Here is a 23593-nt window from a genome sequence, read left to right as displayed (position 1 = left end):
CGGCCAATTATCTATTATCACCATTTCCCATTCCTGCCTGGAAGACTTCTCTTGTGCTGCAGCTTTCCTATGTTGCTTATTCTATCAGGACTTCTCAGCCTCTTTCCTCAGTCTCTGTACTATATTCTCAATCTCGAATATTCGTTCAGTACAGCAGGACTGGTGTAGTGGTTAGCATTACTGCCTCACAGCCCTGGGGTCATGATTTCAATTCCTGACCAAGGGTACTATCTGTGTGGAGTTATTATGTTCTCTCCGTGTCTGTGTGGGTTTCTTCTGGGGGAATCTGGTTTCCATGCAAATCTATACTGGCAAGTTAACGGTCATCTAACAAAAATTTTAACCCTAGTGTGCATGTGGTAAGGAATATAGGGGGTCATTCCGACCCGATCGCACGCAGCGTTTCTTCGCTGCGGTGCTAATGGGTTGGGACTGCGGCTGCGCGGTGCCCGCAATGCGCACGCACGTCGTCGCCGGGCAGCGACGCCGCCAGCGCAGAAAGTGATCGCAGCGGCGATCGCATGAAGACTGACGGGAAGGAGGCGTTCCGGGGCGTCAACTGACCGTTTTCACGGCGTGGTGAGGCAAACGCAGGCGGATCCAGGCGTTTGGAGGGCGGTTGTCTGATGTCAATCCCGGGACCTTCGTCGCTGGATCTGTCGCACAGGGTAAGTAGGTCTGACCCTGGTCTTGTTTTGCAGGAGACTTTTTTAGCATAGCAGGGGTTCACAGGCGTCTGCAGCCCTGCTTTGCTAACATACACTCCCCCATAGGCGGCGTCAAGTTGATCGCAAGAGTAGCAAAAAGTTGCTATTAGCGATCAACTCGGAATGACCCCCATAGACTGTAAGATGTACTGGGGCAGGGACTGATGTGAGTGACCGATATATTCTCTGTAAAGCGCTGCAGAATATAAAATAAATAAGATGTCCAAAAGCTCTTATAATAGACGTTCTACTCAGTGTAGGTGAGTAGTTATAGTCTATACCCCATACTATACACAGCAGGTCCACTGACACCTATGCCATCTGTATCGCAAACTTGTTACCAGTTACAGTGTTTTGAGGACCAAGATCTGAATTGTTTCAGGTTATTGGGGGTCATTCTGACCCGATCGCTCGCTGCAGTTTATTGCAGTGCAGCGATCGGTTCGGAATTGCGCATGCGCCGCCCCATGCCAGACGGCTGAAGTCCGTCGTTCAGTAGCGATCGCCTCTGCCTGATTGTTTATAAATAAAATATCACACCATAGTAAGTGCACGCAATTCAATAACAGGGATTTTCCACTCCAGCAAAGTCCATAGGATTGTGGGTGGAGAAATCCTGCTCATGTGACTAGTGAGGGGGACTGGCCCTATGGTCAGGGTCTCCGAGCAGATGGCAGGGTAGCGGTGGCATTGGACCCTTCTGAATGGATGTATTTGCTATTTCTTGGTATGGACCAATGAGCAGGGCATTACACTCTGACCCATTCAATGCTATGTATCAAAACCCTTTAGGCTTGGTACAGGTATACGGCAGGGACGCCCCCTTACCCTGCGCTGTTTGCCATCGCTAACCTGTAGCATTAGAATTCCCTGCCAGGGAAGGGGGTAATGGTGGACTCTGTAAATGCATTTAAAATAAGAATTTACTCACCGGTAATTCTATTGCTCGTAGTCCGTAGTGGATGCTGGGGACTCCGTAAGGACCATGGGGAATAGCGGCTCCGCAGGAGACTGGGCACATCTAAAGAAAGATTTAGGACTATCTGGTGTGCACTGGCTCCTCCCCCTATGACCCTCCTCCAGACCTCAGTTAGGATACTGTGCCCGGAAGAGCTGACACAATAAGGAAGGATTTTGAATCCCGGGTAAGACTCATACCAGCCACACCAATCACACCGTACAACTTGTGATAATAACCCAGTTAACAGTATGATAACAATGGAGCCTCTGAACAGATGGCTCCCAACAATAACCCGATTAGTTAACAATAACTATTTACAAGTATTGCAGACAATCCGCACTTGGGACGGGCGCCCAGCATCCACTACGGACTACGAGAAATAGAATTACCGGTGAGTAAATTCTTATTTTCTCTGACGTCCTGGTGAATGCTGGGGACTCCGTAAGGACCATGGGGATTATACCAAAGCTCCCAAACGGGCGGGAGAGTGCGGATGACTCTGCAGCACCGAATGAGCAAACTCAAGGTCCTCCTCAGCCAGGGTATCAAATTTGTAAAACTTAGCAAAAGTGTTAGACCCTGACCAAGTAGCCGCTCGGCAAAGTTGCAGTGCCGAGACCCCTCGGGCAGCCGCCCAAGATGAGCCCACCTTCCTTGTGGAATGGGCTTTTACAGATTTAGGCTGCGGTAGTCCTACCGCAGAATGTGCAAGCTCAATAGTGCTACAAATCCAGCGCGCAATAGTCTGCTTAGAAGCAGGAGCACCCAGCTTGTTGGGTGCATACAGGATAAACAGCGAGTCAGTTTTCCTGACACCAGCCGTCCTGGAGACACATTAATTTTCAGGGCCCTGACTACGTCCAGTAACTTGGAATCCTCCAAGTCCCTAGTAGCCGCAGGCACCACAATAGGTTGGTTCAAGTGAAAAGCTGATACCACCTTCGGGAGAAACTGAGGACGAGTCCTCAATTCTGCCCTATCCATATGGAAAATCAAATAAGGGCTTTTACAAGACAAAGCCGCCAATTCTGATACACGCCTGGCCGAAGCCAGGGCCAACAGCATGACCACTTTCCACGTGAGATATTTCAAATCCACGGTTTTAAGTGGCTCAAACCAATGTGATTTCAGGAACTCCAAAACCACATTGAGATCCCAAGGTGCCACTGGGGGCACAAAAGGAGGCTGAATATGCAGAACTCCTTTGACAAATGTCTGAACTTCAGGCAGTGAAGCCAGTTCTTTCTGGAAGAAAATCGACAGAGCTGAAATCTGGACCTTAATGGACCCAAATTTGAGGCCCAACGTCACCCCTGCTTGCAGGAAATGCAGGAATCGACCCAGTTGAAATTCCTCAGTTGGGGCCTTCCTGGCCTCACACCAAGCAACATATTTCCGCCAAATGCAGTGATAATGTTTTGCAGTGACATCCTTCCTGGGTTTGATCAGGGTAGGGATGACTTCTTCCGGAATGCCTTTTTCCTTCAGGATCCGGTGTTCAACCGCCATGCCGTCAAACGCAGCCGCGGTAAGTCTTGGAACAGGCAGGGCCCCTGCTGCAGCAGGTCCCGCCTTAGCGGTAGAGGCCATGGGTCCTCTGAAAGCATATCTTGAAGTTCCGGGTACCAAGCCCTTCTTGGCCAATCCGGAACCACGAGTATAGTTCTCACTCCTCCCCTTCGTATTATTCTCAGTACCTTGGGAATGAGAGGCAGAGGAGGAAACACATAAACCGACTGGTACACCCACGGTGTTACTAGAGCGTCCACAGCGATCGCCTGAGGGTCCCTTGACCTGGCGCAATATCTTTTTAGCTTTTTGTTGAGGCGGGACGCCATCATGTCCACCTGTGGTCTTTCCCAACGGTTTACCAGCATTTGGAAGACTTCTGGATGAAGTCCCCATTCTCCCGGGTGGAGGTCGTGCCTGCTGAGGAAGTCTGCTTCCCAGTTGTCCACTCCCGGAATGAACACTGCTGCCAGTGCTAACACGTGATTTTCCGCCCATCGGAGAATCCTTGTGGCTTCTGCCATTGCCCTCCTGCTTCTTGTGCCGCCCTGCCTGTTTACATGGGCGACCACCGTGATGTTGTCTGATTGGATCAGTACCAGCTGGTTTTGAAGCAGGGGTCTTGCTTGGCTTAGGGCATTGTAAATGGCTCTTAGCTCCAGAATATTTATGTGAAGTGAAATCTCCTGATTTGACCAAAGTCCCTGGAAATTTCTTCCTCGTGTGACCGCTCCCCAGCCCCGAAGGCTGGCATCCGTGGTCACCAGGACCCAGTCCTGAATTCCGAATCTGCGGCCCTCTAGGAGATGAGTCCTCTGCAGCCACCACAGTGCTTGCTGACAGGGTTATCCGCTGCTGCATCTGGAGATGCGACCCGGACCACTGGTCCAACAGGTCCCACTGGAAAATCCTTGCGTGGAACCTTCCGAATGGAATTGCTTCGTACGAAGCTACCACTTTTCCCAGGACTCGCGTGCATTGATGTACCGACACCTGTCCCGGTCTTAGGAGGTTTCTGACTAGAGATGACAACTCCTCGGCTTTTTCCACTGGAAGAAACACTTTTTTCTGGTCTGTGTCCAGAATCATTCCCAGGAACAGAAGACGTGTCGTCGGGACCAGCTGTGACTTTGGGATATTGAGAATCCAGCCGTGCTGCTGCAGCACTTCCCGAGAAAGTGCTACCCCCACTACCAACTGTTCCTTGGACCTCGCCTTTATCCGGAGATCGTCCAAGTACGGGATAATTAAAACCCCCTTCTTCCGAAGGAGTATCATCATTTCGGCCATTACCTTGGTAAAGACCCTCGGTGCCGTGGATAACCCAAACGGCAGCGTCTGGAACTGATAGTGACAGTCCTGTACCACAAACCTGAGGTACTCCTGGTGAGGAGGGTAAATGGGGACATGCAGGTAGGCATCCTTGATGTCCAGAGAGACCATGTAATCCCCCTCGTCCAGGCTCGCAATAACCGCCCTGAGCGATTCCATCTTGAACTTGAACTTTCTGATATACGTGTTCAAGGATTTTAAATTTAAGATGGGTCTCACCGAACCGTCCGGTTTCGGTACCACAAACATTGTAGATTAGTAACCCTTTCCTTGTTGAGTGAGGGGTACCTTGACAATCACTTGCTGTGAATACAGTTTTTGGATAGCCACCAACACTGCCTCCCTGGCAGAGGGAGTTGCTGGTAAGGCAGATTTTAGAAAACGGCGGGGGAGAGACGTCTCGAATTCCAGCCTGTACCCCTGAGATACTACTTGAAGGATCCAGGGATCCACCTGTGAGAGAGCCCACTGTGTGCTGAAATTTCTGAGACGGGCCCCCACCGTACCCGGGTCCGCCTGTGAAGCTCCAGCGTCATGCTGTGGACTTACCGGACGCGGGGGAGGACTTCTGCTCTTGGGAACTGGCTGTATGCTGCAGCTTTTTCCCTCTACCTTTGCCTCTCGGCAGAAAGGATGCGCCTCGAGCCCTCTTGTGTTTATGGGGCCGAAAGGACTGTACTTGATAATACGGTGCTTTCTTTTGCTGTGGGGTAGCCTGTGGCAAAAATGTCGATTTCCCAGCAGTAGCTGTGGAAACGAGGTCTGAAAGACCATCCCCAAACAGTTCCACCCCCCTATAAGGCAAAACTTCCATGTGCCTTTTTGAATCGGCATCACCTGACCACTGCCGAGTCCATAACCCCCTTCTGGCGGCAATGGACATTGTGCTTATTTTTTATGCCAGCCGGCAAATATCCCTCTGTGCATCACGCATGTATAAGACAGCGTCTTTTATATGCTCTATTGTCAGCAAAATATTGTCCCTATCCAGAGTATCAATATTATTCGACAGGGAATCTGACCACGCAGCAGCAGCACTGCACATCCATGCCGATGCAATCGCTGGTCGCAATATAATGCCCGTGTGTGTATATATAGCTTTTAGGGTAGCCTCCTGCTTTCTATCAGCAGGATCCTTTAGGGCGGCCGTATCCGGAGACGGTAGTGCCACCTGTTTTGATAAACGTGTAAGCGCTTTATCTCCCCTAGGGGGTGTTTCCCAACGTGACCTATCCTCTGGCGGGAAAGGGTACGCTGCCAATAACCGTTTAGAAATTATCAATTTCTTATCGGGGGAAGTCCACGCTTCCTCACACACCTCATTTAATTCCTCAGATGCAGGAAAAACTACTGGTAGTTTTTTCTCACCAAACATAATACCCTTTTTTGTGGTACCTGGGGTATTATCAGAAATGTGTAATACATTTTTCATTGCCTCAATCATGTAACGGGTGGCCCTATTGGAAGGTACACTAGTCTCATCGTCGTCGACACTGGAGTCGGTATCCGTGTCAACATCTGTATCTGCCATCTGAGGTAGCGGGCGTTTTAAAGCCCCTGATGACATTTGAGACGCTTGGACAGGCACAAGCTGAGTAGCCGGCTGTCCTATGTCGTCAAACCATTTATGTAAGGAGTTGACACTGTCACGTAATTCCTTCCATAAGTCCATCCACACAGGTGTCGACCCCGCAGGGGGTGACATCACATTTACAGGCATTTGCTCTGCCTCCACATCATTTTCCTCATCATACATATCGACACAGCAGTACCGACACACCGCACACACACAGGGAATGCTCTGACAGAGGACAGGACCCCACAAAGCCCTTTGGGGAGACAGAGGGGAGAGTATGCCAGCACACACCAGAGCGCTATATAACAGAGGGATATCACTATACAGAGTGTTTTCCCCTATAGCTGCTTATATTATATATACTGCGCCTAAATTTATTGCCCCCCCTCTCTTTTTTACCCTTTCTGTAGTGCAGGACTGCAGGGGAGAGCCAGGGAGCGATCCTTCCAATGGAGCTGTGGGGGAAAATGGCGCCAGTGTGCTGAGGGAGATGGCTCTGTCCCTTTTTCGGCGGGCTTTCTCCCGCTGTTTGTGTAATTATGGCAGGGGTAATTTACACCTATATAACCTCTAGGGCTATATATGGTGTCAGTTTTGCCAGCCAAGGTGTTAATATTGCTGCTCAGGGCGCCCCCCCCCCAGCGCCCTGCACCCATCAGTGACCGGAGTGTGTGGTGTGCATGAGGAGCAATGGCGCACAGCTGCAGTGCTGTGCGCTACCTTGGAGAAGACAGAAGTCTTCAGCCGCCGATTTTCCGGACCTTCTTGCTTCTGGCTCTGTAAGGGGGACGGCGGCGCGGCTCCGGGAACGAACACCAAGGCCGGTTCCTGCGGTCGATCCCTCTGGAGCTAATGGTGTCCAGTAGCCTAAGAAGCCCAAGCTACCACCAGTTAGGTAGGTTCGCTTCTTCTCCCCTTAGTCCCTCGTTGCAGTGAGCCTGTTGCCAGCAGGTCTCACTGTAAAATAAAAAACCTAAACTATACTTTCTTTCTAGGAGCTCAGGAGAGCCCCTAGTGTGCATCCAGCTTGGCCGGGCACAGAAATCTAACTGAGGTCTGGAGGAGGGTCATAGGGGGAGGAGCCAGTGCACACCAGATAGTCCTAAATCTTTCTTTAGATGTGCCCAGTCTCCTGCGGAGCTGCTATTCCCCATGGTCCTTACGGAGTCCCCAGCATCCACTAGGACGTCAGAGAAAAGGGGATTGGATGAATTTCTGATTGAAAATGATGTCCAAGGTTACAACATTTAAAATATTGACGTAGTTAATCCAGGTGTAACATGATTTGTAGTTGTCAACTAGTCATAAAACATTCTTCAGCAGGAACAGTAAAATCAACTCAACTTAATACAGAATACAGGTTGAACGTGATGGGCATTTTGCCTCTTTTCAACCTCAATTACTGTTACTATGTTACTATGGGGGTCATTCCGACCCGATCGCTCGCTGCAGTTTGTCACAGTGCAGCGATCGGGGCAGAACTGCGCATGCGCATGGCAGCCGCCGTTGCCTAGCGATCGACTCTGAGACAGAGGCGGTCGCTGGGCGGGGGCTGGACGGTGGCGTTAAGCTACCGTTTAGGGTGGAGCAGTCCGGCCAACGCAGGCGTGACCAGACCGTTGGGAAAGGCGGGCCGCGACGGCTGCGTGACGTCACACACAGCCGCTGCGGGCCGGGGAGCGATGAGTAGCTCCCGACCAGCGCGCTAAAGCTGTGCTGGTCGGAAGCTACTGTTGAAGTGCAAAGGCATCGCCGCTGACATGCGGGGCAGGATAGCCCTGTGCTGGGCGTCCCCCCGCATGTCAGTGTGAATGATCGTAGCTGTGCTAAATTTAGCACAGCTACGATCAACTCGGAATGACCCCCTATGTTACATCAATCACACCTTGCAGAACTGGATTTGAAAATACTTTTTCCTGCCTGCACAACTAGCGTTCCCACAGGAAGTACTGACAACATTTCATGAACAATCAGATGGGGTCCACACTTGGAGGAGGGAGATTAGTGAGAAAAGGCCGCTCTGCTTATTAAACAGCCCAGTTATGTATGGGACGCAGTGTGTAACATTATGGGGGAAAGGGAATTGCCATCTGGGATAATGGAATACTTCTCCAAGTGGAGACGATAAGAAGAGACACAACTGGAGACAGGAATGGGATTGTAACAATGGCTAATTACATCATTTATATTTCAGCAAGATCATTGTAAATCCATTGAATATCTGTGCAAGGAAATTGGCCTTTCAGGGACAATTTGCATTCTGGAAGTAATGGTTTATTATGGTCATGAAAGAAGTCAGGGAGACACTTTATTTGAATAATTCCCCTGGTGGTTACTGAACAGACACATGACACTAAGGGGAGAGGGGGGGGGGGGGGGGCACTGACAGGAGAGATGTGTGCTGAGTGATCTTAACACAGACCGCTCAGCACACATCTCTGTCCCCGCTCAGCACAGCTTTACACAGCGTTGAAGTGAGCGACCCGCTCGATTGAGCCTGCATGCAGGCTCAATCTAGCACCGGCGATAGCGATGTCGCTGGGGGACATACACACGACAGCTCCGTACTTAAATTCTAAGCAATCTAGTCAGATTGCTTAGATTTTAAACACGGATCTCTCCGTGTGTACCCCCCTTAAGGGGGACATGTACTAAGAAGTGATAAGAGCGGAGAAGTGAGCCAGTGGAGATGTTGCTCCATCAACCCATTCACCCTCGGGTGTTTTAATTATCTGGGTTCCTGCATTTCAGATCACACATTGATAAGGCCCTATTTAGAGGTAAGTCCTGGATACATTTATAGAATGTGATAGTATTAGGGATGTTAGGGACCCATGTGATGAAGTCACCTGGCCGCGGTACATGGGCCCGCATATTTGCACAAATGTGTGCTAAGAACGTCAATTATAGTCCATGTTAATTGTGAGGGTTTATTTTAATTATTTTTACTATCAGTGTTCTTAGTGCTAGGCGTGTGCATCTGCATCTCTCTTCCCCCATCAACCAATCAGCAGCTCTGTATCATTTTATACTATGCAAATTATAGATGTTACTTCAGTGCTGATTGGTTGCCATGGGCAACTTCTCCACTGGCTCACTTCTCCGCTCTTATCACTGCTTAGTAAATGTCCCCTTTTACACTCGCACTCCCGGGTCACTCCCGGGATGCGTCCCAGGATGCCTTCCCGGGACTGACCCCTTTCACACTGCACTAAGACCTGGGATCGACCCGGGACAGCCCCATTTACACTGATCCCGGGATATCCCTGCAAATGCATATGCATGTCATTAGAAATGGCCTTTGGCTCAGAAAAGATGACATCTTCTTTTCTGAGCCCAAGAAAGCTCCAATCCGAGGCCTTTTAACAGTCCCGGGATAGTGAATCCCGGGACGGGCCCTTTCACACTACATAGCTTCCCGGGACGGTCCCGGGTTCAACCCTGCTTTAGACCTGGGATGAAATCCCGGGATGCTCGTCCCGGGAAATTGTCCCTGTACCCATTTACACTGAGAAAAATCCCGGGATGATGCGCGTTCACGTGCAATATCCCGGGATTTTTCTGCGAGTGTAAAAGGGGTATTATGTCCCCTTTAGACTGATGTGAGAAGAGGACCTTTCACCAATATAAGATAAGGAATAGGACAGCATGATGGGATACTGCACAAAAGGCGTCTACCTATGCCAGAATACAAGAAGGGAAATCCTTCTGTGAATCTTCCAATTTTGAGCTTCACGGCCCTAGAAACATTTCATACTGCGGACTCTAAATGCAACCTTAGTTACGTTACAGCAACATCTCAGCTCTAAGGGCTGTGAAGTGAAACCTGCAGTGTTGGTCGGGAAAAATGTCATCGCTAACCACTGAAATGCCCCCTAAGTGTCTCAGTCGGGTATGGCGTGAGATGCCACGTCTGACAAAGACCCAAAAGTCTTCAAGGGCTGCAGCTCTACCTTTTATAATCATTTTGAATCTAATTGGAGACACTGTTCCACTGAATGGCATTCCCTTTTTTTCAACATCTTCACTTATTATAGAAATACAAAGTAACAGCAGTTGCGAGGGGCAACACGCGTGGCAAATAAACAAGAGAGTAAATCAGTACAGAAGCAGCAATGGTAAGATAAAGGAGACACAGGAGTGTTCTCCTTCTCTAGATCTCCGCTCAGTAACCTGTGTTTCAGCTCCCACTCACATTAATACCCACAATCCTGTACACTGCACCATCTATCTCCATACTATATACCGAGCATCTGCTGAGAGTAACACACAACCTCTATACAAGTGGTCTGGCCTCGTACCTTTCCAATGCTTGCAGGCAGCTTGCTGGACGGGAAGAAGATATGCTTCATGTATCGTTTTAAGGGGCAGAAACAGATGTACACCACTAGTGCAATGAGGATGACTGCAATAACGACTGACCCTGCAATCCACCATGTCACGTAAGATCGGGGATCTACAATAAAAAAAAAAAAAGCAAAATTCAGCATATTTTAATAAAAAATGAAACTATCAGACTCCTTTATAATAAACACGTCTCATCATTATTACAGTCCAATAATAACTTGTAAGGAATAACAATCTACTTAACTGGCATACAAATGGGAAGGCAGACGGGGTGTAGCCGGGCGAGTTATTACGGTGTCTTATAAAAGTCAGATCAGTGATGTCTATATAAATGTACATGCCTGGTCATAAGCAGTGCTAAGCCTCATAGGCAATATAAGGGAAATAGGACTTTATCGTTGTCCTGGGGACTTAAGACATCATAATTGTGTTATTAAACTACAACCAGGGCGACCATACTACAGCGTGCTTGAGGGCGAGTCCTCTATATAGGAGAAACGGATCCCAATTCCTGGATCCAATAAAGTGTCATTTACAGATGAAAATTGGTGCAGGTAGTAATTAAGGATACAGGTAGTAATTAGGATACAGGTGGTAATTAGGATACAGGTAGTGATAGATACAGGTAGTAATTAGGATACATGTAGTAATAGATACAGGTAGTAATAGATAAAGGTAGTAATTAGGATACAGGAAGTAATTAGGATACAGGTAGTAATTAGAATACAGGTAGTAATAGATACAGGAAGTAATTAGGATACAGGAAGTAATTAGGATACAGGTAGTTATTAGGATACAGGAAGTAATTAGGATACAGGTAGTAATTAGAATACAGGTAGTAATTAGGATACAGGTAGTAATAGATACAGGTAGTAATAGATACAGGAAGTAATTAGGATACAGGTAGTAATTAGGATACAGGAAGTAATTAGGATACAGGTAGTAATTAGGATACAGGTAGTAATAGATACAGGTAGTAATAGATACAGGAAGTAATTAGGATACAGGTAGTAATTAGGATACAGGAAGTAATTAGGATACAGGTAGTTATTAGGATACAGGAAGTAATTAGGATACAGGAAGTAATTAGGGTACAGGTAGTAATTAGGGTACAGGTAGTAATAGATACAGGTAGTAATTAGGATACAGGAAGTAATTAGGATACAGGTAGTAATTAGGATACAGGTAGTAATTAGGATACAGGAAGTAATTAGGATACAGGTAGTAATTAGGATACAGGTAGTAATTAGGATACATGAAGTAATTAGGATACAGGTAGTAATTAGAATACAGGTAGTAATAGATACAGGAAGTAATTAGGATACAGGTAGTAATTAGGATACAGGAAGTAATTAGGATACAGGTAGTAATTAGGATACAGGAAGTAATTAGGATACAGGTAGTAATTAGGATACAGGTAGTAATACATAACTGAGAGAGAGGTAATTAGGAGTAGCACCCCAGTGACTGTGACTACTGCCTGAAGACACCGCAGCGGAGACTTGCCCTACCACGTATACATGGGGAACATACTGAGCACGCACATCAGTTTCTTTCTGTCCGCACCGGTACTGCTCCCTTATTGTGGATCGGACATTTAATTACAACGTGCTTTGTCTGGACCCGAGGTGGTTTGCGCTGATCGGCTGCTAACAGGGCTGCAAAGACCCAAGAAGACATCGATTGTGTCCTAATTAGGCTTACTTTCACTAACGCATAATCATCATAAATATATTAAGACATATTTAACGTGAAGGCTTAGCGTTATATTATATGTATAATGTGTGTATAAAGTCTTATTTAAAATAAGAATTTACTTACCGATAATTCTATTTCTCGGAGTCCGTAGTGGATGCTGGGGTTCCTGAAAGGACCATGGGGAATAGCGGCTCCGCAGGAGACAGGGCACAAAAGTAAAGCTTTTACAGGTCAGGTGGTGTGTACTGGCTCCTCCCCCTATGACCCTCCTCCAGACTCCAGTTAGGTACTGTGCCCGGACGAGCGTACACAATAAGGGAGGATTTTGAATCCCGGGTAAGACTCATACCAGCCACACCAATCACACCGTACAACTTGTGATCTAAACCCAGTTAACAGTATGATAACAGAGGAGCCTCTGAAAGATGGCTTCCTAAACAATAACCCGAATTAGTTAACAATAACTATGTACAAGTATTGCAGATAATCCGCACTTGGGATGGGCGCCCAGCATCCACTACGGACTCCGAGAAATAGAATTATCGGTAAGTAAATTCTTATTTTCTCTATCGTCCTAAGTGGATGCTGGGGTTCCTGAAAGGACCATGGGGATTATACCAAAGCTCCCAAACGGGCGGGAGAGTGCGGATGACTCTGCAGCACCGAATGAGAGAACTCCAGGTCCTCCTTTGCCAGGGTATCAAATTTGTAAAAATTTACAAACGTGTTCTCCCCTGACCACGTAGCTGCTCGGCAGAGTTGTAATGCCGAGACCCCTCGGGCAGCCGCCCAAGATGAGCCCACCTTCCTTGCGGAATGGGCCTCAACAGATTTAGGCTGTGGCAGGCCTGCCACAGAATGTACAAGTTGAATTTTGTTACAAATCCAACGAGCAATCGACTGCTTAGAAGCAGGTGCACCCAACTTGTTGGGTGCATACAGTATAAACAGCGAGTCAGATTTTCTGACTCCAGCCGTCCTTTAAATGTATATTTTTAAGGCTCTGACAACGTCCAACAACTTGGAGTCCTTCAAGTCGTCTGTAGCCGCAGGCACTACAATAGGCTGCTTCAGGTGAAACGCTGATACCACCTTAGGAAGAAAATGCGGACGCGTCCGCAGCTCTGCCCTATGTCGAATGGAAAATTAGATAAGGGCTTTTATAAAACAAAGCCGCCAGTTCAGATACTCTCCCGGCCGAAGCCAGGGCCAGTAACATAGTCACTTTCCATGTGAGATATTTCAAATCCACATTCTTTAGTGGTTCAAACCAATTGGATTTGAGGAAATCTAAAACTACATTTAGATCCCACGGTGCCACCTTAGGCACCACAGGAGGCTGTATATGCAGTACTCCTTTGATAAAAATCTGGACCTCAGGGACTGAGGCCAATTCTTTTTGGAAGAATATTGATAGGGCCGAAATTTGAACCTTAATAGATCCCAATTTGAGACCCCTAGACAATCCTGATTGCAGGAAATGTAGGAAAACGACCCAGTTGAAATTCCTCCATCGGAGCACTCCGCTGCTCGCACCACGCAACATATTTTCGCCAAATACGGCGATAATGCTTCGCGGTGACTTCCTTCCTTGCCTTTATCAAGGTAGGAATGACTTCTTCTGGAATGCCTTTTCCTTTTAGGATCTGGCATTCAGACGCCATGCCGTCAAACGCAGCCGCGGTAAGTCTTGAAAAAGACAAGGACCCTGCTGAAGCAGGTCCCTTCTCAGAAGTAGAGGCCACGGATCGTCCGTGACCATCTCTTGAAGTTCCGGGTACCAAGTCCTTCTTGGCCAATCCGGAGCCACTAGTCTTACTCCTCTTTGCCGTATAATCCTCAATACCTTTGGTATGAGAGGCAGAGGAGGAAACACATATACCGACTGGTACACCCAAGGTGTTACCAGCGCGTCCACAGCTATTGCCTGCGGATCTCTTGACCTGGCGCAATACCTGTCCAGTGTATTGTTGAGGCGAGACGCCATCCTGTCCACCATTGGTTTTACCCAACGGTTTAATAGCATGTGGAAAACTTCTGGATGAAGTCCCCACTCTCCCGGGTGAAGGTCGTGTCTGCTGAGGAAGTCTGCTTCCCAGTTGTCCACGCCCGGGATGAATACTGCTGACAGTGCTATCACGTGATTCTCCGCCCAGCGAAGGATCCTGGCAGCTTCTGCCATTGCCCTCCTGCTTCTTGTGCCGCCCTGTCTGTTTACATGGGCGACTGCCGTGATGTTGTCCGACTGGATCAACACCGGTCTTCCTTGAAGCAGAGGTTCCGCCTGGCTTAGAGCATTGTAGATTGCTCTTAGTTCCAGAATGCTTATGTGAAGAGACTTTTTCAGGCTCGACCACACTCCCTGGAAATTTCTTCCCTGTGTGACTGCTCCCCAGCCTCTCAGGCTGGCATCCGTGGTCACCAGGATCCAATCCTGCATGCCGAATCTGCGGCCCTCCAATAGATGAGCCTCCTGCAACCACCACAGAAGGGATACCCTTGTCCTCGGCGACAGGGTTATCCGCAGGTGCATCTGAAGATGCGACCCTGACCATTTGTCCAACAGATCCCTTTGCATGGAATCTGCCGAAAGGGATTGCTTCGTAAGAAGCTACCATTTTTTCCCAGGACTCTTGTGCATTGATGTACAGACACCTTTCCTGGTTTTAGGAGGTTCCTGACCAGGTCAGATAACTCCTTGGCTTTTTCTTCGGGAAGAAAAACCTTTTTCTGAACTGTGTCCAGAATCATCCCCAGGAACAGCAGACGAGTTGTCGGCATTAATTGGGATTTTGGAATATTCAGAATCCATCCGTGCTGCTTTAGCACCTCTTGAGATAGTGCTAAACCCATCTCTAGCTGTTCTCTGGACCTTGCCCTTATTAGGAGATCGTCCAAGTATGGGATAATTAATACGCCTTTTCTTCGAAGAAGAAATATTATCTCGGCCATTACCTTTGTAAAGACCCGAGGTGCCGTGGACAAACCAAACGGCAGCGTCTGAAACTGATATTGACAGTTTTGTACAACGAACCTGAGGTACCCCTGGTGTGAGGGGTAATTGGAACGTGGAGATACGCATCCTTGATGTCCAAGGATACCATAAAGTCCCCTTCTTCCAGGTTCGCTATCACTGCTCTGAGTGACTCCATCTTGAACTTGAACTTCTTTATGTACAGGTTCAAGGACTTCAGATTTAGAATAGGCCTTACCGAGCCATCCGGCTTCGGTACCACAAAAAGAGTGGAATAATACCCCTTCCCTTGTTGTAGAAGAGGTACCTTGACTATCACCTGCTGAGAATACAGCTTGTGAATGGCTTCCAAAACCGTCTCCCTTTCTGAGGGGGACGTTGGTAAAGCAGACTTCAGGAAACGGCGAGGTGGCTCTGTCTCTAATTTCAACCTGTACCCCTGAGATATTATCTGCAGGATCCAGGGATTTACCTGCGAGTGAGCCCACTGCGCGCTGTAATTCTTGAGACGACCGCCTACCGCCCCCGAGTCCGCTTGCGAAGCCCCAGCGTCATGCTGAGGCTTTTGTAGAAGCCGGGGAGGGCTTCTGTTCCTGGGAAGGAGCTGCCTGTTGCTGTCTCTTCCCTCGTCCTCTGCCTCGTGGCAGATATGAATAGCCCTTTGCTCTCTTATTTTTAAAGGAACGAAAGGGCTGCGGTTGAAAGGTCGGTGCCTTTTTCTGTTGGGGAGTGACTTGAGGTAGAAAGGTGGATTTCCCGGCCGTAGCCGTGGCCACCAAATCCGATAGACCGACCCCAAATAACTCCTCTACGCATCGCCTGTACACTGTCGTGTCCATAAAGCTCTTCTGGCCGAAATGGACATAGCACTTACCCGTGATGCCAGTGTGCAGATATCTCTCTGTGCATCACGCATATAAAGAAATGCATCCTTTATTTGTTCTAACGACAGTAAAATATTGTCCCTGTCCAGGGTATCAATATTTTCGATCAGGGACTCTGACCAAACTACCCCAGCACTGCACATCCAGGCAGTCGCAATAGCTGGTCGTAGTATAACACCTGCATGTGTGTATATACCTTTTTGGATATTTTCCATCCTCCTATCTGATGGATCTTTAAGTGCGGCCGTCTCAGGAGAGGGTAACGCCACTTGTTTTGATAAGCGTGTTAGCGCTTTGTCCACCCTAGGAGGTGTTTCCCAGCGCTCCCTAACCTCTGGCGGGAAAGGGTATAAAGCCAATAACTTCTTTGAAATTAGCAGTTTTTTATCGGGGCACCCCACGCTTCATCACACACGTCATTTAATTCTTCTGATTCGGTAAAAACTACTGGTAGTTTTTTCACACCCCACATAATACCCTGTTTAGTGGTACCTGTAGTATCAGCTAAATGTAACATCTCCTTTATTGCCAAAATCATATAACGTGTGGCCCTACTGGAAAATACGGTTGATTCGTCACCTTCACCACCGGAATCAGTGCCTGTGTCTGGGTCTGTGTCGACCGACTGAGGCAAAGGCGTTTTACAGCCCCTGACGGTGTTTGAGGCGCCTGGACAGGCACTAATTGAGTGTCCGGCCGCCTCATGTCGGCAAACGACTGCTTAAGCGAGTTGACGCTATCCCGTAATTCCACAAATAAAAGGCATCCATTCTGGTGTCGACCCCCTAGGAGGTGACATCCTCATATTTGGCAATTGCTCCGCCTCCACACCAATAACGTCCTCATACATGTCGACACACACGTACCGACACACAGCAGACACACAGGGAATGCTCTATACGAAGACAGGACCCACTAGCCCTTTGGGGAGACAGAGGGAGAGTCTGCCAGCACACACCAAAAAGCGCTATATATGACAGGGATAGCCTTATGATTAAGTGCTCCCTTATAGCTGCTTTTATATTAATATATAGCCATTTATTTTGCCCCCCCTCTCTGTTATACCCTGTTTCTGTAGTGCAGTGCAGGGGAGAGACCTGGGAGCCTTCCTGACCAGCGGAGCTGTGACAGAAAATGGCGCCGTGTGCTGAGGAGATAGGCCCCGCCCCTTTTTCGGCGGGCTCGTCTCCCGCTATTTAGTACATTTAGGCAGGGGTAAATATCTCCATATAGCCTCTGGGGCTATATGTGAGGTATTTTTAGCCTTTTTAAAGGTTTTCATTTGCCTCCCAGGGCGCCCCCCCCCCAGCGCCCTGCACCCTCAGTGACTGCCGTGTGAAGTGTGCTGAGAGGAAAATGGCGCACAGCTGCAGTGCTGTGCGCTACCTTAAGAAGACTGCAGGAGTCTTCAGCCGCCGATTCTGGACCTCTTCTTGCTTCAGCATCTGTGAGGGGGCCGGCGGCGTGGCTCCGGTGACCATCCAGGCTGTACCTGTGATCGTCCCTCTGGAGCTTCATGTCCAGTAGCCAAGAAGCCAATCCATCCTGCACGCAGGTGAGTTCACTTCTTCTCCCCTCTGTCCCTCGTTGCAGTGATCCTGTTGCCAGCAGGAATCACTGTAAAATAAAAAACCTAAGCTAAACTCTCTAAGCAGCTCTTTATGAGAGCCACCTAGAATTACACCCTTCTCGGCCGGGCACAAAAATCTAACTGGAGTCTGGAGGAGGGTCATAGGGGGAGGAGCCAGTACACACCACCTGACCTGTAAAAGCTTTACTTTTGTGCCCTGTCTCCTGCGGAGCCGCTATTCCCCATGGTCCTTTCAGGAACCCCAGCATCCACTTAGGACGATAGAGAAAACAGGTTTGTCCAGGAGCGCAGTTACTCCGTGAGTGCGGCATGGTTTGTCTAGGAGCGCAGCATGGTTTGTCAAAGAGCGCAGTTACTCCGTGAGTGCGGCATGGTTTGTCAAAGAGCGCAGTTACTCCGTGAGTGCGGCATGGTTTGTCCAGGAGCGCAGTTATTCCGTGAGTGCGGCATGGTTTGTCCAGGAGCGCAGTTATTCCGTGAGTGCGGCATGGTTTGTCCAGGAGCGCAGTTATTCCGTGAGTGCGGCATGGTTTGTCCAGGAGCGCAGTTATTCCGTGAGTGCGGCATGGTTTGTCCAGGAGCGCAGTTATTCCGTGAGTGCGGCATGGTTTGTTCAGGAGCGCAGTTATTGCGTGAGTGCGGCATGGTTTGTCCAGGAGCGCAGTTATTCCGTGAGTGCGGCATGGTTTGTCCAGGAGCGCAGTTATTCCGTGAGTGCGGCATGGTTTGTTCAGGAGCGCAGTTACTCCTTGAGTGCAGCATGGTTTGTTCAGGAGAGCAGTTACTTCGTGAGTGCGGCATGGTTTGTTCAGGAGCGCAGTTTCTCCGTGAGTGCGGCATGGTTTGTCCAAGAGCGCAGTTACTCCGTGAGTGCGACATGGTTTGTCCAGGAGCGCAGTTACTCCGTGAGTGCGACATGGTTTGTCCAGGTGCGCAGTTACTCCGTGAGTGCGACATGGTTTGTCCAGGAGCGCAGTTACTCCCATGAGTGCAGCATGGTTTGTCCAGGAGCGCAGTTACTCTGTGAGTGCGGCACAGTTTGTTCAGGAGCGCAGTTACTCCGTGAGTGCGACATGGTTTGTCCAGGTGCGCAGTTACTCCCATGAGTGCAGCATGGTTTGTCCAGGAGCGCAGTTACTCCGTGAGTGCGACATGGTTTGTCCAGGAGCGCAGTTATTCCGTGAGTGCGGCATGGTTTGTTCAGGAGCGCAGTTACTCCTTGAGTGCAGCATGGTTTGTTCAGGAGAGCAGTTACTTCGTGAGTGCGGCATGGTTTGTTCAGGAGCGCAGTTATTCCGTGAGTGCGGCATGGTTTGTCCAGGAGCGCAGTTATTCCGTGAGTGCGGCATGGTTTGTTCAGGAGCGCAGTTACTCCTTGAGTGCAGCATGGTTTGTTCAGGAGAGCAGTTACTTCGTGAGTGCGGCATGGTTTGTTCAGGAGCGCAGTTTCTCCGTGAGTGCGGCATGGTTTGTCCAAGAGCGCAGTTACTCCGTGAGTGCGACATGGTTTGTCCAGGAGCGCAGTTACTCCGTGAGTGCGACATGGTTTGTCCAGGTGCGCAGTTACTCCGTGAGTGCGACATGGTTTGTCCAGGAGCGCAGTTACTCCCATGAGTGCAGCATGGTTTGTCCAGGAGCGCAGTTACTCTGTGAGTGCGGCACAGTTTGTTCAGGAGCGCAGTTACTCCGTGAGTGCGGCATGGTTTGTCCAGGAGCGCAGTTACTCCGTGAGTGCGACATGGTTTGTCCAGGAGCGCAGTTACTCCATGAGTGCGGCATGGTTTGTCCAGGAGCGCAGTTACTCCGTGAGTGCGGCACGGTTTGTTCAGGAGCGCAGTTACTCTGTGAGTGCGGCACGGTTTTATTCAGGAGCGCAGTTACTCCATGAGTGCGGCATGGTTTGTTCAGGAGCGCAGTTACTCCGTGAGTGTGGCACGGTTTGTCCAGGAGCGCAGTTACTCCGTGAGTGCGACATGGTTTGTCCAGGAGCGCAGTTACTCGCACAAACACACAAGTTAAGTGAAACCGTTTTCACATTCGGGTCCCCGAATAGCCCGCGCTTATTGGGGATTTGGCCTGCTTGAGGCAGAAGACACAGAATCTCTGATAATCCGCTGCTCGTGACGGCTTTTCAGAGAGACCAGGTGAAAGAATTACCCACGGTAAATGACAGCGGGTAACTGGATACCCCCCTCATGTCTTCTCTTATCTTCCAGACTGGGGCCTCACGAGAGAGAGGGGTTCTAAGCGTCAGATTTGGAGTGCTAGATCTAAGGTAAGTACATTGTACTTTGGTTGTTAGATAAAAATAATAAAAGATAATGTACAGTGCACAGGTACGCTCCTTTCACCCCTCAGTTATACCATGGATACATGTATTGTTTCTAGTACCGTTCACTAATATTCATTGCCCTGTTCCACACCATGGGTCCTGATAAAGGGCCTAATTCAGACCTGACCGGCCGATTATCGAATGACTGCGCAGGCGTATACAACGCAAGCCCAAACAGCGACAGAATGGTGCGAAAATGTAGCTTGCTAGGTGTACAGAAGGTGATTGACAAGAAGCGGACATTTGTGGGTGGTAAATGCCCATTTTCTGGGAGTGTCAGGAAAAACGTAGGCGTGTCCAAGCATTTTCAGGGAGGGTGTGCGACGTAAGCTCCGGCCCCGATCAGCCTGTTCTCATCGCATTGTAGGAGTAAGTCCTGGGCTGGGTGAGTGAGTTGCGAACGGATATCGACCTTTTAGCATGTCAACCTTGTTGTCATCGACCTAAATCACCATGTTGATCTAGTCACCGTGTTGACCTAATGCATGTCGACCAATAGGGGTTGACCTAATGACTGTCGACCTAATGACCCATACCCGAATTATCAATGCGGCCTAGTCGCAACTCTCCCTCCTGGGAACAGCCCCCCTGGTGGACAGTACTAAGACTGCGTAGCAACAGGTAAAGGAATGTAGCGTATAATTTATGGGCCATTCGGGCCTACTGAGGTAAAGACCATGAATTAAAAAAAATCAGCTCCCAAACATTTGCAGTAATGTGTGTGTGTGTGGGGGGGGGGGGAGTCACCCAGGGCCTGGGCTGTTACCAGAATGAAGCTGAACGAGCGATCTCTCACATTCGCTCGGCAAAAAAAAGTTCCTTCAACCACTGCGCTACTTCCTGCCTCACATCAGTTTATCCTCTACAGACAGATAGTGTGGTTTGTAGTAACTACACACACTCAGGAGCTGCGCGCACCCATCTACAGGAGACGGATACACATCCCAGTCACATCACACCTGCAGATGATTGGCAAAGGGGTCGTTTACACACTGGCCTCACTGCACTACGACCCTAACTGTATAGTCTCCCTGTATTCGCACGAGTTTCCTCCGGGAGCTCCAACCTCAAAAATACACTGGTGAATTCACTGGCTGCAACCAAAACATTAACCTTAGTGTGTATGTGTGTCCATGTGTTAGGTAACATAGATTGTAAGCTCCAATGGGCCAGGGACTGATGTGAATGGCTGAAATATTCTCTGTAATGCGCTGCGCAATATGTGTGCGCTATATAAATAACTGGTAATAAATAAGACTATGTGATAAGGGCTAGGAAAGTGTCTGCGATCAGGTTTGGGTGTTGAACTTTTATTAAAAGAAACATTGGCCCCCATTCCGAGTTGATCGCTCGCTAGCTGTTTTTAGCAGCCGTGGAAACGCATAGTCGCCGCCCATGGGGGGAGTGTATTTTCGCTTTGCAAGTGTGCAAACGCCTCTGCAGCCGAGCTGTGCAAAAACATTTTGTGCAGTGTCAGAGTAGGTCTGAACTTACTCAGCCCTTGCGATCACTTCAGTCTTTTTGGTGCCGGAATTGACGTCAGACACCCGCCCTCCAAACGCCCGGACACGCCTGCGTTTTCCCTACCACTCCCAGAAAACGGTCAGCTGACACCCATAAACGCCCTCTTCCTGTCAATCTTCTTGCAATCGGCTGTGCGAATGGATTCTTCGTTAAATCCATCGCTCAGCAACAATCCGCATTGTAGCTGTATGACGCGCGTGCGCATTGTGGTGCATACGCATGCGCAGTAGAGACCTGATCGCAGCGCAGCGAAAATCAGCAGCGTGCGATCAACTCGGAATGACCCCCAATTCTCTATTCTAGTGTAAGTGTGATGATGAAGAGAGTAAGATGACTGATGCCGGGAAGAGGGCGCCACCTTTACGGCTGGGGTGTGAGACACAGTACGGAGCTTTTGGGAATGTGAATGGTGGTTAGAGGAGAGAGGGTGACGGAGGCCTCCTACACACATACGTACAGAAGAAGGTTCTTCTCGCTCACTCATCCTGTGCTGCAGCAGCAACCTGTATCTCTCTGACATAGAGATGGGTCCATGTTTATCTTGACCTTCAATAGGATTTACTGAGACTGGGCAGTCGGACTTAATCCCCTGCTGTATTGTTCTCAGTATTGTATTGCAGCTGAGAACAATAGATGAAGGGTTTGTGTTAATAAACCATGTTGTGCCTAGATGCAGAAAACTAGCCAAGATAACTGTGGACCCATCTGTAACTACCCACCAGTTGTGACGCAGTGAATACCACTGTAAAGGCCGGCTCTGTGTTCATCATCCACACACTTTGTTCGTGCTTTCATACAATAAGTTGTGGAGGCTTTCAGGTCTTTTGGTGCAAAAATAGGATCCGGCCTTTCTATAGGAATCACCTGTAAAACCAAAATGAAACATGAAACGCTACACGTTACAGAGACAGGATATGGTTAATACACTCGCTAGCTTCTAAGATGGAATGAATACTACTGGTCTAATACATCCATCCAGTATAAAATACAATTAATAGTGGCAAAAGCATAAACAACATGAAAACATAAAATGAATCATAAAATTGCACATCCTAAATTAAAGCGGACCTGTTGTTTTTACTCATTAGTAAGGAATAAACAGAATAAGGGTGGTCATTCCGAGTTGTTCGCTCGTTATTTTTTTCTCGCAAAGGAGCGATAAGTCGCTAATGCGCATGCGCAATGTCCGCACTGCGACTGCACCAAGTAAATTTGCTATGCAGTTAGGTATTTTACTCACGGCATTATGAGGTTTTTTCTTCGTTCTGGTGATCGGAGTGTGATTGACAGGAAGTGGGTGTTTCTGGGCGGAAACTGGACGTTTTATGGGTGTGTGCGAAAAAACGCTACCGTTTATGGCAAAAACGCGGGAGTGGCTGGAGAAACGGGGGAGTGTCTGGGCGAACGCTGGGTGTGTTTGTGACGTCAAACCAGGAACGACAAGCACTGAACTGATTGCACTGGCAGAGTAAGTGTGGAGCTACTCAGAAACTGCTAAGAAGTGTCTATTCACAATTTTGAGAATCTTTCGTTCGCAATTTTACTATGCTAAGATTCACTCCCAGTAGGCGGCGGCTTAGCGTGTGCAAAGCTGCTAAAAGCAGCTTGCGAGCGAACAACTCGGAATGAGGGCCAAAATCTTTATATCGCGCACGCAATGTTGTGAATTTAACGTCTTTATCTGTCCTATCCCCATACTGTGCTGGCAGCTCCTCTCTACCTTTCAAAAACAGAAGTGGGCGCCTTAGTAGGCATTAGACTACTCAGTAGATAAAACCAGTGTCCTTATGTAATGGTATGCCCAGGAACAAATGTCTACAATCAGCACTAAGGGGGGGATTCAGACCTGATCGTAGATGTGCTAAATTTAGCACAACTACGACCAGCTTCCCACACATACAGGGGGACGCCCAGCACAGGGCCGCCCCCCCCCCCCCACCCCCGCATGTCAGGACTGACCCCCCATCACACACACACAAGAACAAAAGCGCTTTTGTACTGGAGGAGTAGCTCCCAGCCAGCGCAACTCGTCGCTGCTCGGGTCGCAGCAGCTGCGTGTGACATCATACAGCCGCCCCCCAACAGTCCGGGCACGCCTGCGTTGCCCGGACCGCGCCCCCTAAATGGCGGCTAAACGCCGCGGGACCGCCCCCTCCCG

The 23593-nt window shown here is 48.9% G+C and overlaps 1 protein-coding gene across 3 annotated transcripts in view; it reads right to left on the bottom strand.

Annotated features, from left to right (window-relative positions):
* Nucleotides 1-23593, bottom strand: part of IFNAR1 (interferon alpha and beta receptor subunit 1) — a 116088-nt gene that overhangs the window by 6607 nt on the left and 85888 nt on the right. For 2 of the 3 annotated variants that reach the window (XM_063956466.1, XM_063956467.1), the window contains 2 exons: nt 22155-22299; nt 10387-10541 (listed from right to left, as the gene is read on the bottom strand). In XM_063956466.1, coding sequence (XP_063812536.1) covers nt 10387-10541; nt 22155-22299 — 300 coding nt within the window. Of the gene's footprint in view, nt 1-10386; nt 10542-21892; nt 22056-22154; nt 22300-23593 lie in introns of those variants that run through there. The other variant, XR_010241572.1, reaches the window with a different exon arrangement.

This window comes from Pseudophryne corroboree, chromosome 2 (assembly GCF_028390025.1).
Source record: "Pseudophryne corroboree isolate aPseCor3 chromosome 2, aPseCor3.hap2, whole genome shotgun sequence".
Lineage (NCBI taxonomy): Eukaryota > Metazoa > Chordata > Amphibia > Anura > Myobatrachidae > Pseudophryne > Pseudophryne corroboree.
This window is presented reverse-complemented; position numbering and strand designations above follow the sequence as displayed.